The sequence below is a fragment of the Eleginops maclovinus genome, chromosome 7 (assembly GCF_036324505.1).
Source record: "Eleginops maclovinus isolate JMC-PN-2008 ecotype Puerto Natales chromosome 7, JC_Emac_rtc_rv5, whole genome shotgun sequence".
Taxonomy (NCBI): Eukaryota; Metazoa; Chordata; class Actinopteri; order Perciformes; family Eleginopidae; genus Eleginops; species Eleginops maclovinus.
Window position 1 is genome coordinate 3,152,153 of NC_086355.1, and position 14,330 is coordinate 3,166,482.

The 14,330-nt window shown below is 35.6% G+C and overlaps 1 protein-coding gene across 1 annotated transcript; it reads right to left on the minus strand.

Annotated features, from left to right (window-relative positions):
* Positions 1 to 1,393: 1,393 nt before the first annotated feature.
* Positions 1,394 to 13,347, minus strand: hacd2 (3-hydroxyacyl-CoA dehydratase 2). Its single transcript, XM_063888222.1, has 7 exons — positions 13,114 to 13,347; positions 10,408 to 10,525; positions 9,535 to 9,553; positions 7,617 to 7,705; positions 7,016 to 7,137; positions 4,070 to 4,248; positions 1,394 to 2,098 (listed from the first exon to the last, which is right to left on the minus strand). The coding sequence occupies exons 1-7, from the start codon at positions 13,236 to 13,238 to the stop codon at positions 2,016 to 2,018; spliced, it is 735 nt and encodes a 244-aa protein (XP_063744292.1). The 5' UTR covers positions 13,239 to 13,347; the 3' UTR covers positions 1,394 to 2,015.
* Between the last annotated feature and the right edge of the window lie 983 nt (positions 13,348 to 14,330).

Below are 14,330 nucleotides of genomic sequence, written 5' to 3' on the forward strand. Positions count from 1 at the left end.
AGTGAAATATAATCAGACGGACAGCGGAGAGACATTTTAGCTTAACAGGGTCAATAAAATAATCTGTTTCAGCCTGATGTTAAAGAAGTCTCGGACAGAATCAAGCATTCAGGATTAAAACTTCACAACTTTGTCCGTGAACAATGAGCAAACGGTACGCATCAACAATGTGACTTTTACAAACAAATCATGAAATGGTAGAAGTAGTAAAAGATAGCTGTGGCTGTTTTTGAGCCTTTTATGTTGTTTTTAAATGCTGAAAACACTACCAACTACATCCTATTCACCGGCATGGAGGCAGAAATCACAGAGAGGAGATTGCATATCGGAAAATGAGGCTCAATGCAACCAAAACTATCTTTACGTGACGATGTGGTCTTTGGTGAACAGACAGTTTGAAGAGCAATTTAAGCTAAAAACTAGTGGTTCTGCTGACCTCGTGTGGTAAGAGCGCTTGCTTTGCTGCATGGAAATATAACTGAGGTCAATAAAATGTATATTCTTTGCATGATGTTAAGGTACTCAGCTGCAACAGAACCAGACAAAATATAAATCAAGCATTCAGGATTAAAAACTCAGACTTTGTCCAGAAACAATGAGCAAGAATTTGCATAACAAATGTGAACATAGCAAACAAAACCTGAAAAAGTAGAAGTATGAATCAGTTTGTTCTGTACCCTCTGTACAGTGCGTTATTAGATCCAACTCATTAAAAAAAGCATGACTACGAGCTCACTCATTCAATTAAGTCCCCAGTTAGCTACCTTCAAAAGCCCTTTTTAAAGCAATAACAAGGACATGTCACTTAGTTAAGCTAGAATTACTTTATTTAAAATGACTTTTTGTACCAAAGTAAAGCGATATCAATCGGTTTTTCAAAATAAAAGTCCTTAAAGTTGAATAAACCAACATATATTTGGGCTACGAGGCGGTTTTATCAAAGCTAATTTCTTCAGAAAACATGTTGCTACGTTCTGCTAAGTATGTTTTTACTAAATAACTCGTCTTCAGTCACGTTCTTACATCCCATTTATAAGACACATTCACCTCTTTAACTAGGTATAGATGGAGTGAAGCCTGAGAGCTTAATAAAGCTTGCATGAAAGTGTGTTTTAATGAGCTATAGATGCTAAAATGAGTCACTCTTAATAGATAATATAAGGAAAAACTCAATCGCATGAAGAGAAGGAGGATGAATGAATGTGTGATGGGAAAACATACTGGTTGCCTCTTATTAATAATGTATAAACCACCTAAACATCAACAAGTGGGGAAAATAAGAGACTCAACTCACAGTCATCACTGGGAAAATGAACATTCAGATTACTAATGCAACGGAGACAAACTACATCCAGCAGCTAACACACGAGCAAACATAAAAACCATGCAGGCACAGAATGGAAAAAGGGTTTATTGAACTAAATCAGGAATGTTTGTGAACCTTTGGCTGAAATGAATGAAAGAGAACAAAGAAAATCTGGACCACAGTTCGCTCCGACAAACACTGTTTATGCAAAACCTACGACCTAGTGTCCGTACTAGTGTTCACATTAATCTGTCTACATCATAGTAAACAAAAACCTAAAGAGAATAAAGGAGGAGGTGAAAAATCTATGAGGGATTTTCTAACGGTGACAATTAAAAAAGGAGGTTATCGTTTTCTATCAGTGCGTCTTCGGTTCAGCGCCCTGCTGCGACCGAGATCTGCCCCGTGCTCACACAGCAACCGGTTCAGACGCAGTGCCCTTACAGCTGCGAACTCCCTGACTAACTTAACTTAATAAATAAAAACGACAAAATAAAACACCAGTTTGTTCATGGGGTTTTTTTCTACACAACCTCAGGGTCAAAAAATGCTAGGAAAGAAAAACAAAAGTTGCTCGATAATTTGATCTCCTGCCAGTGGTTTAAAGCCGGCTCTGGTTTCTTTAAGCAGACGTGATTTTGTTCCTCTTCTTCTTTTCCGTCGTTTTGGTTTTCCCTTTTTGTCAGATTGTGTCTGAACGCCGCTACGCTCACTCCACTTTGCTGTAGTCCTCCGCGTGGCCCAGGACCTTCTTCCTCTGTCGGATCATGTGGAAGTAAAGCTGGGGGAAGACTGGGGGGGGGGGGGCGACGAATATCAGTCAGTATGTTATCTAAAGGCTGAGTGAGTTTTAAATTACACTAGAAAACAAAAGCATCAAGGAAATCTGTACATTTACACTCAGTTTGTCTCATAATTATAAGTTTTTCACATGCCATTACATTTTATCTGATTTATTGTGGATGTTATTAAAATATATATTATTATTTACTATTTATTTATTATTATTTAATACTTCTATTTGTATATGTTTGTATCGTATATTTATGTATTTACTTAGTGTACTATATAATGTATTTTTAAAAGCATGTTTTAAATTATTTATTAGTATTATTTACTACTTATATTTGTATATTTCTACACAACTTATTTATATATTTACTATATTAATGTCTGTTGCATCACTGTGATAATTGTATTTTAAAGTAATACATTAATAAAGTAATATATTACTTTATTAATGTATTACTTTATTAATGTATTACTTTATTAATATATTACTTTATTAATATATTACTTTATTAATGTATTACTTTATTAATGTATTACTTTATTAATATATTACTTTATTAATATATTACTTTATTAATGTATTACTTTATTAATATATTACTTTATTAATATATTACTTTATTAATATATTACTTTATTAATATATTACTTTATTAATGTATTACTTTATTAATGTATTACTTTATTAATATATTACTTTATTAATATATTACTTTATTAATATATTACTCTATTAATATATTACTTTATTAATATATTACTTTATTAATATATTACTTTATTAATGTATTACTTTATTAATATATTACTTTATTAATATATTACTTTATTAATATATTACTTTATTAATATATTACTTTATTAATGTATTACTTTATTAATGTATTACTTTATTAATATATTACTTTATTAATATATTACTTTATTAATATATTACTTTATTAATATATTACTTTATTAATATATTACTTTATTAATGTATTACTTTATTAATATATTACTTTATTAATATATTACTTTATTAATATATTACTTTATTAATATATTACTTTATTAATGTATTACTTTATTAATGTATTACTTTATTAATATATTACTTTATTAATATATTACTTTATTAATGTATTACTTTATTAATGTATTATTTTATTAATGTATTACTTTATTAATGTATTACTTTATTAATGTATTACTTTATTAATATATTACTTTATTACTATATTACTTTATTAATGTATTACTTTATTAATGTATTATTTTATTAATATATTACTTTATTAATGTATTACTTTATTAATGTATTACTTTATTAATATATTAATGTATTACTTTATTAATGTATTACTTTATTAATATATTACTTTATTAATGTATTACTTTATTAATATATTACTTTATTACTATATTACTTTATTAATGTATTACTTTATTAATGTATTATTTTATTAATATATTACTTTATTAATGTATTACTTTATTAATATATTACTTTATTAATATATTACTTTATTAATATATTACTTTATTAATATATTACTTTATTAATATATTACTTTATTACTATATTACTTTATTACTATATTACTTTATTACTATATTACTTTATTACTATATTACTTTATTAATATATTACTTTATTAATATATTACTTTATTAATATATTACTTTATTAATATATTACTTTATTAATGTATTACTTTATTAATATATTACTTTATTAATGTTTATGTATTATTATTTTATTATTTTTGTTGTACTTTGTTTTCTCGGGGTGGTAATTATTTGAATGTCTTTTAATACATTAAAAAACAAGACAATTATGATTATAATCAACTATTATTTAAAGGTAAAGTATTACACTTTTCGTTCCTTAGGTAAATGCCAAAAACTGAAGTTATTACTGTTAACCCTAAACCAATTATAGCTGTTTAATCTGATTAAAGAAGAGGGAGAATCTGCTCGTTGACTCACGGGGAATGTATGAGATCATGACGATGATGAGGAAGCTGTAGTAGTCGAAGGAGAAGTTGTACTTGTTGGGCAGAGTGACGGAGTACAGGCCCGTCTTCTGAACGTACGGCAGCGCCGCGTAGATGGTCAGCAGTTCCCCCGACACGCCCATCGGATACAGCGCGAAGAAGAAGGTGTACCTGCAGCAGAGGGGACGGAGAAACAGGAGAATAAATCATATTGTTTTTGCAACAAGAGTGAATGACATGAATTTAGATTTGCACTTTTTGCTGCAGAAGCATTGGTGAAACTTAGCGCATGTTCTAGCACAGCTCTCCTTTTAGACATGTCACTAATTGTTTAAATACATATCTCACTTTCCTGCTAAAAAGAGGAAATTCTTCCATAGTTTGGCTGGTTTTATATGCTTTATAGGCTTTGTTGTAAAATGTGAAAACAAGCATTAGTATATTGTATTTTAAAAAAGCGTAATATTATCAGAAAGTCATAATCTAAAACACTGAGGAATTGTCGGTGTTAAAGAAAAAGCCATAAAGGGAAGGATGTGTAAACACCACAACTACGCATTAAAGTAAAGACATGACGCACGTTTCAATTCTGTACCGAGAAACCACACAGAAAGAAGAACCTTTAAAGATTGCATTCACATAATCACATCCCAAATAAGCCAAAAACAAACAAAAACAAAGCTGTGTTATGGCTTTTGTGACAGTGGAGCAAACACTACTACATCCAAAATGCTTAATATATATAAAGTCAGTTCAGACAGCGTGCTAAAAATTAATAAAGCAAACACCACCGCCTCTGCGTGCCTCTAAATGTTCAATTGTTGCATGAGGCTTTTTGCAGAGCGCGCTCCGATTACATATCGTCGACGCACTGAACTCCTTCAGAACTGCAGACAAAGTTCACCCTCTCATATAACTGGCTCTCCAAACACAGCGTCTATTTCTCATCCTTCTGCGGATTTTCCACGGATGCACGACCAATTGTTCTGCCTCTAAGTGTGCGACTCAATCTGAGCATTGAATACCAATATAGCGACAGGCTCATTTGCTACCTAGCAACAAAGACCGCGGGGAGGGAGGCACTTAACGACCGCTGCCTTGGAGGGAGACGCAGAAAAACCCCAGGAGATGTAAGGTTTTTTTTTATGGAGGAAACAGCTCAATTATCTAGATTCAATTTCGCTTTTTTAATTAAAAACACATCAGTTTGAGGAGTAATACTTTTTGTGATAGCATTACGCTTCCTGTAGCAGTGTGACCTTGTAAGAAGGGCTGATGCTTGACTCAGCTCTTATGAAATGACCTAATTTTGCAAAGATTGTTCAATTAAATATAAGAGTTCACTGGCACTGACCCCATCTTCAGATTCATTTACCTCGTTTCCGCCTTACAAGTGTGTCTAAAAATGCTAAACGGTTGCATGGTGTATGTTTTGAAATGCAATGTCTTCTTCATACGTGTCTTATGTTATTGAGAAAGGCAGATGAAACAGGCGGTTAAATGATCTCAAGAACACATTTATGGACATTTTTCACAATTGATGAACTAAATGCTTTAAAGGACACATGAATCCTAGAGGAAAATGATCCTATTGAGCACTGAAACTGTGTAAACATGTCTTTATATAAAGGGAATATCTGATATAGAAGGTTACACAACTAGGAATCAGACTAATACCAGGACTGATGCTTGACCCAGCTCTTATGAAATGACCTCATTTTGCAATATTGTTCAAAAGCACGCGTTGCTGCTCTGACACCACCTTCAGATTGACTTTCCTGATCTCCAGCTTGTGAGTGTGTGTCTACAAATGACCAACAATTGCTTGGTCAACGGCTTTAAAGGCAAGGTTTTGCCTCTTCTTCATATTTATGGGCTTTTTTCTCACTATTTCTTTGGCAATTCTTAAACAAATAGCTCAACAAAAAGAGGAGTCTGTCTATATATAAGGGGATATATGATATAAAAGGTCACTACTAAGAATCTGACTAAAGCAAGTCATCTTGAATCTCAAAAATGTGTTTTAGAACACCTTCTTTTCCTGGTCTCCAGTGTGTCTAGAAATGCTGAACAACTGCTTGCTCAATGTTTTTAAACACAAAGTTCACTCCTTCATCATCAATATTGAGCCCTGAAACTGTATAAGTATGCTAACATAATGGAATAAAGTAAGGGAATATCTGATCAAGAAGGTATCAGAACTAAGAATCTGACTAATACAAGTAATGAAGCTCCTTTTACTGATCTCCACCATGCAAGTGTTTCTGAAAATGCTAATCAATTATTCGCGGTCAATGGTTTACAATGCAAGGTTTTGCAAATGTATATATCTGGGATTTGGACTTTTTGATTTGGATGCATTACCTTGCACTCATCTCACTAACATTTTATTGGCCTTTTTCATTCCTTCATCATCATTATTGAGCCCTGAAACTGTATAAGTATGCTAACATAATGGAATAAAGCAAGGACATAGTAATGAGGCTCTTGGGAAATGACCTAATTTTGAAAGATGGTTCAAAAACATGTTTGATAAAACCTAATTCTCCTCATCTCCACCATGCAAGTGTGTCTAGAAATGCTAAACAATTGCTTGGTGACGGTTTTAAATGAGTCTCACTTTATTGTTAATAATATATATCTGGGATTTGGACTCTCGGGCAGATAAAACAGGTAATTAACAGACATTTAGTGGCCTTTTTCACTCATAATTGAGCCCTCAAACTGTATAAATATGGTAAAATAATGGAATAAAGTAAGGAGATATCTGATCAAGAAGGTTACCCAACTAAGAGTCTGATTAATACAAGTATTGAGGCTTGACCCAGCTCTAATGAGATGACCTAATTTTGCAAATATCGTTAAAAAACATGCTTTTCCGCAGGTGCAGATTAAAATAGAATTGCCCCCTTCACTGACACCACTCTGGCTTTCCTACCTGGCCCATTTGATGAGGTACGGCAGGTGGTTGAGGAGGCTGAAGGTGTAGAAGGAGTAGCGGATGATCTCTGTGACGGTCCAGGCCGTGACGAACAGCAGCACGCTGTCCTCACTCTGCACCTGCAACGGCAAATGCAAAGCATGATGGGAGGGGGACGCAGGAACAGGACGGGGTTGCATCATGCTGCACCTCTCAAAGCAGAACCATGCTGTGAGATCACATCACACTGCAGGCAGATATCCTCACATATTAAGGTTTAAAACCGATGCAAAAGTGGTGTTAAAACGTCTCATCACACACTCGCTCAACTACCACACACACTGCCATAAGAGAGAACAGCTTGAGATAAGCATCATACATTTAACACACAAAGAAAAGGACATATTCACTCCTCTAAAACTCATTCCTGCACCCCTACAGCAAGACCGTCTGACTCTACTTACACATGTACTCCTCTCCGATCTATCAGCAGGGCAAACAGTACATCAACGGGTCACTTTGGGTCATGAATGCACCTTTTTACATCGCTGTGTCACGCATACCGAGTCCATCGGACAGAGACAATGTGTGTGAATAAGAAAAACCAGAGTCAGCGTACTTCTCTGACGCTGTGTGTGACGGCCCAGGTGAGGAAGACCCGGGACATCACCTGGAACCCCGTCAGGACCACGGAGGAGGGGACGATTCCTGGAGGATTAGACACAAACAATTAGACACGACAGAGTAACACTGTACATGTGTGAGAGAGATCTCAATGGCACGGTGCCTTTTATTCAAAGGAATATCAGTTTGTTTTATTAGCAAATCTAAAACAGAATGAATGTCTACCAATTATTAGTTGGGTCATTAATTTGAGAGGTTGTTGATCTTCTGGGGCTAATCACCGCTAATGAGGATGTTGTGTTTTTGGTTTGTTTGTTTATCTTGGTTTAAGAAAAACTACTGGTCTGATTTGCCTGAAACTTGGTATCAGAGTACAGAAGAACCCATTTCATTTTGTAGTGGATCAGGATCGGGGGGGGGGGGCGAAATACCTGAAGTTTTTGGTTAATAAAAGAATATAAAAAGTGCTTCTAAATGAGTATTGCATGTAAGAAAGCAGCAATGTGCTTATCTTGTCCTTCCCCAAATAAGATTACAACATAATGTGTGTTAACAAAACAACAAAAAGGAAATACAGAAAAGAAATCGTCCACCTGAGATCAGAAAATATTGTCTAAAGGATAAATGTATTTTTTGTAATAGGACCCCGATTTCAGTAACCAATGGAAAACGGGTGTGTGTGTGTGTGTGTGTGTGTGTGTGTGTGTGTGTGTGTGTGTGTGTGTGTGTGTGTGTGTGTGTGTGTGTGTGTGTGTGTGTGTGTGTGTGTGTGTGTGTGTGTGTGTAGCTATAGGGAGCCTAGATAATCTTTCATTAATCTGACATGATGCAGGGACTGTGAACCTCAGCGAGGCATTCAGGCGCTCACACATTAACACCAAGGCAGCAAACAGCTGCTCCTCTCTCTCTTTCTCTCTCCCCTCTCTCTTTCTCTCTCCCCTCTCTCTTTCTCTCTCCCCTCTCTCTTTCTCTTTCTCTCCCCTCTCTCTTTCTCTCTCTCAAACACTTGACATCTTAAAAGCTTCTGTTTGTCCGTACCTATTTACATCTGAGATACAAACGCAACCTGATGGGTGATAATAACAATGGGAGCAGAGGGAACACAACGCCTCGCTGTCGGACAATGGGGTGAGATATCTGCAGACACATTAGGACCGCTGGAGAGAACATTAGCAGTCATTGGACGTTTAGCTCCTCAAACACGAAAATTTGGCAATTATATATCCTTACAGCTTTAATCCTTCATAGTCAAATTGGGTGTGTATGATAAAGCAATCAATAACCCAAGGTAATATATAATGTAGCCTCAAAATATGGGACTAATGCATCAATACATCCATTGATCATCCTGCTGCTGCAGTGATTAAAGAAGGCTAAAAGTCTTTTAATGAACAAATAACTCCAGATACAGATGGGTGACAAATGTAAAGATAAACCTAACTTCATCTTCTAATGAGCCTACTTATAACTGAAGTTTAGAAATCTTACCCTTAAAATGATGAAATACTTTGAATACAGGTTGGATATTACCATACATTACCCTACACTTATCCAAAGCAACTTACAATAAGTGCAAAAATGAGAATCAAACTCCAAAGAACAAATATATTCACTTCAAGCAAGTCATACCATTGTAAGAGCCGGTCAGTTAGTAGAAAAGGCCTAAGCTAACTCTATAAAGTGCGGGATATAGTATGTTTTTGCACGTGTAGAATTCAAAATCTAAAGAAACCCCAAATACTGTGGTCGTTTTATGCGATCAGATATCTTAAACACTGAGAAAATGTGATTACAGGTACCTTAAGTGAACATTTGCACATGAGAGACACAGAAACACACTAATACATAGGAACATGTTGTGTGACTCTCTCTCTGAAGGGGCAGAGAGGAGTGGAGGCTGCAGAGAGACTCACCTACAGCGCAGTGCAGGATCTGAGGAAGGGAAAGAAAACAGAAGATTACGCAACACATGATTTAACGGTTGTTTTTTTGCCTGCATGAATTCATTTTTGTGCATTCCTGGAAATGATTGCTTTTAGAGTTCTCTAACACAAAACAAGCTTAGTGTGTCAGAAGCATTTTCCAAAAGACAGTCAACACTGTGAAGTCCAATTAAACACCACGATGCTGGAAGTTACTCAGATCATTTTATGAATGGAAGATCTGTCTGTCATCACTGAGCTGCAGTGTGTGTGGACAGGATCAGAGAAACACCTGCTGCTGCTGAGCCTCTGCACTTTACACACGTGTGTCAGGGTCTGCATGTGTGTGTGTGTGTGTGTGTGTGTGTGTGTGTGTGTGTGTCTTTAACACATGTGATAGAACTGGGGACGTGTCTTTCACCTCGATTTGAATGTCCCTTTTTCCCATATTTATCTCAGTAATTTGTATTTTTCTATTAGTTTAAAGTCTTTTAAAAAGTCTTTATAAAATACTTATTTGGTTTGGTAAATAAATGCAAAACTTATGACAACTTTTATTTATTTGGTGATGTAGCAGCAGGTGTGTGATTAAAAGTAAACACATTTTTTGACAATTAATTGATGCAAAACGTGACAAAAATCGCTGAAATTATATTCCATAAATCCTGCACTGCTGGAACTGCGTGGACAATATACAGTTGCATTTTTAAACAACTACACGGCTGTAAAAAAAAAATAATAATCCTTAATATCTGCATAAACTGCACCAAATGGATTTTGTGTGTTGATAGGCGCAATAGTCATCTTTGAAATATCGGCGCATTATATATAAACTACACTGTGATATTTGTGTGCTTCCCTCACCTCCAGGAGAGCTCCCGTCTGAAAGAACTTCAGAGGCTTCTCTATGGAGTAGTACAGGCCGTGGTAGCTGCCTCTGGCCAGGTACGCTCTGACCAGACCCACTGCGATCACCAGCCACCTGCAGGGAGACGAGGAGGAGGGAGGACAACGGAGCGTTATCGCAAACATGTGAAACAAGATCTACCAGATGATCTTATCATGGAAACGGAAATCTAGACGAGTTAGAGGTGTGCGGTTTCTGTTTGGAATAAAAGCGAGAAAAGGAAGTGGAGTCTGATAAATCACTTAATTAAGAGTGCACTTAATTAATGAGTCCTTTGGTAGTGGGAGCTTTTATGAAATAACAGTGATGTTGATCAAAGTAGATTCAAGATTCAAGACGCTTTATTTATCCCGAGGGAAATTGCTGTGCAACAGTAGCAGGACAAAGTGGGAAAGTAACACAGAGTGAGAGGTAGAAATATGAGGACCACATTTTAATATATGACGCAATTGTACTCTGATATCTTTACCCTTGGATAATGAATCGTAAGGGCTAACACCGATCCACATTAAGAAACACATACTGTATTTAACATATATTCCTATTGTGTTTCTAATTCGGGCTTTAAATGTTTTTTAAGATCATTTTTTCAGGCTTTTTGCCTTTATAACTTCATTCCTGCTGCAATGAAAGTCTGCACAGCAACTCATTTTTGCATAACTTGCATTTACACACATGTTTTATAACCTCATATTTGACAATTCTACCAACCACACTTATATATCTTTACACAGTAATCTACAAACTAGGGTCATATAATGCAAAACATTGTTTTCCAGCTTTTATTAAATACTAAAAGCTAGATGTAAACACACGAGACCTGTTTCAACAGTAATACAGTAATTATATAATGCATTAAACCATTCAGAATGAGCTTGTCCACATGGACACAGAGGTCAGAGGTCAGCTGCAGAGCATTACATTGCAGTACATTTTGAAGATGCTTTTATCCAAAGCCACTTACAATAAGTGCAAAAACCATAAAGATTCAAACTCAAACAACAAGGAAAGTGCAAATAAATATTCACTACAAGCACAACTAGAGGAAACTAGAGGTGTGTGTCTTTATCTATCCGGCCTCAATCTCAGTCATTGATAAATATCAATATCCGTTTGGGCAGAAACTGACCACGCCTGTTTAGCTGCTTCTGAATGCAGTCGCAGCATTAGACTTGCGTGTTCGACACCCTCACATGTGCTCGATACAAAGCAGGCTCTGTGTGGCCCGTCAATACCGAGGCTTTCACAATGTGACCGGACTGGTTGGAACAGTGAGCAAACAACACCCACCGTTCGGATTGTGCAACAGTCTGAGACAACAGAGCAATATAAGAAACGGGGAGAGATTTATCAGCTCACGTGTCAGGAAAATTAATTTTGTTATTTATAGCAAGAATCTGGGCCGGGCAAGGGAGTTCTTAAAATGTATTGCTGAACAATTTATAGCATAGCTTAATAAACGTAAAACCACTCTGAGGCATTATTGATGTGGACTTCTACAGCTTTAAAAACGTCCTACCTCAAATACTTGGAAAACGCAACCCAGTCTATTTCAGAAACTTCCATTTCTTTATATAAATGCTTTCCAAAAAACACATTTCTAAGAGGCAAACTTTCTGGATCATTTTATATTTTCAAAGGTTACTTCTCACCAAACATCCCACTAAAATGTTTCAATGAAGTTAGGATAATAAATAAGGCTGCAATTATCCAATATTTAAATGATTGACAGTCAGTTTTTAATGAACAGATACACTTTTCCTAGGAAATGTTCAAAAAAGGGAGAAACATTATTTCTCATAAGTTTAGGGAGGCATCGCATTTTGTCTGACCAAAGATTTAACATGAAAACAAATGTGATAAATACAATTTTGGGGAAATGGAAAATCACAAATCCCCAGATTTGACTGATCAGTTTTCACTGACCTGAGATTTATTTATTTGTTCATCTAATCAAGACAGTGTTTCTGTTTCAGTCCACACTGATTTAGTTCAAATTACATCTTAATTCAAGTCCAACAATCATGTTTAAAAAATACTTCTAACCTTTGCTTAGTTACTTCATTTTTTGTAGAAAGTCAGAATTCCGAGAAAAAAGTCAGAAGATTTTCAGGAAAAAATGTAATGATTTGTTTTACTTTTGGTCACATCCCAAAGAAAATGTCACATTTGGATCTAATCCTCTTCCGTAGATTCTTTATCCTCTCAGTGCACATCATTTACTTTTTCTCTAATGGTTTGATTTGAACTTTTGTGAATAACCAAAGATAAAACGAGTCGTTCTGCACAAAAACATGACAATGCAAGATGGTAACCCACATTTCTCTGGTGTAATACAAACACGCGAGTCTGCAGACAATAAACCATCTGTCTGATTATGAGTGGATTGTATGCAGACAGTCAGTTATAATCACTGAGCACACCAGGTGGCTGTCTGTTGCTTTAACGTTAATCTCTATTAGCCTTTGGACGCTAATGCACTACACAGCATGCTCGCGCTGCTTCCCAAGATAACGTCCTACAATATGCCTGTTAATCATTAAAAATCAGCGGTGTGAAATTACAAAAAAGGGAAGTATTGCATGTGATTATTTGTGATTTCTTGCACACATGTATGCGTACACACACACATGAGCATTAGCACCAGGAAACACGCTACATACCCTGCTGTCATAACAACGTTGTAGATGACCAGGTAGGCCGTCGCCAGAGCACTGGGGCCCTTCTTCTTCTTCGCGGCCACATCACCGTGGGCCGCCTTGCTGGTCCCCGGAGCCGCTGCCGTCATGATGCAACCCTTTACGGTTCTTTGGTCCTGGAGAAGACTCCGGCTGTCAGGTTCACCACCAAGTCAGGAAACCAACAAGGTTTTCGGAAGTGTCGTGCTGAAGCGAGAGGATTACCTCCTACATTTTTCCGGCTTCGCTTTATAACGCGTTAAGTTAAACATCATCTTAAAAATCAGTCTTTTCCCGAATGTGAATTTGTTATTTTATTTAGTTTGTAGCATTCATTAATGTTTTGTTTGTTAAGGTCCCCTTTATGACGCTTTTTTAAGGTTATTTTGTATTTAATTTTGTTTTTAAAGTTATTTTTGCTTTGTGACGCTTTGAATATCACCTTAACAATTGGATCTTTTCCAGTGTGCGATTTGTTTTTGTGTTACTTTAGACTATTCTTACTGAGTAGTGTGTAATTCAAATCAAGAAGATATATATCTCCCTTCAAATGCCCACAGAGTTGAATATTTCTGATACAACATGAACTATCTTGAGCTAACGTTGTACTCTTTGTCAGTTCCTCGGTGGGAGATGCTTTTTGAAAGGCGCGCCCCCTACTGCGCGTCGCAGACCACATGCATGCTGAATTCAAGATTCAAGGTTCAAATGTTTTATTGTGATATATATATACACACCGTAGCTACAGTGTAGTTATGGCAGTATAAATCTTATAACCCCGGTTCTTCCAGCAATGCAACATAAAGTCATAAAGTAATACATTTAGTGCAAGAAAAGACGGAATTGAAATAACAATGTAAGTGAACAATGTGCAAGTGAATGCATAGGCATTGAACCATATACATATACAATAGAATACAATAATCTAAAACAGAATATAAAATTACATACTATACAGTTAAATAACATATTGCTTATTGTATTAATGAATACATATGTGAGCTATAAACAGATTAATGTTATAAGTTATAAAGGAATACAAAAATGGCAGTGACACAATTTCAGTCCTCCTCGTAGTTAAATTATGTAGAATAGTAAGGATATTTTAAATGAACAAAAACAACACTGAAACACTATTTTATCTCTCAAGGTCTGAAATTGTGTTTGTTGACCCATTGGCAAAGGCTTCATTGTCATATGCA

Excerpts from the sequence above, each read along its gene's own strand:
- hacd2 (XM_063888222.1), bottom strand. The coding sequence starts at position 13,238 with ATGACGGCAGCGGCTCCGGGGACCAGCAAGGCGGCCCACGGTGATGTG. Across the intron at positions 7,138-7,616 it reads TCACACACAGCGTCAGAGAA|GTGCAGAGTGAGGACAGCGT; the intron begins GTACGCTGACTC and ends TTGCCGTTGCAG. Across the intron at positions 4,249-7,015 it reads TACCTCATCAAATGGGCCAG|GTACACCTTCTTCTTCGCGC; the intron begins GTAGGAAAGCCA and ends CCTCTGCTGCAG.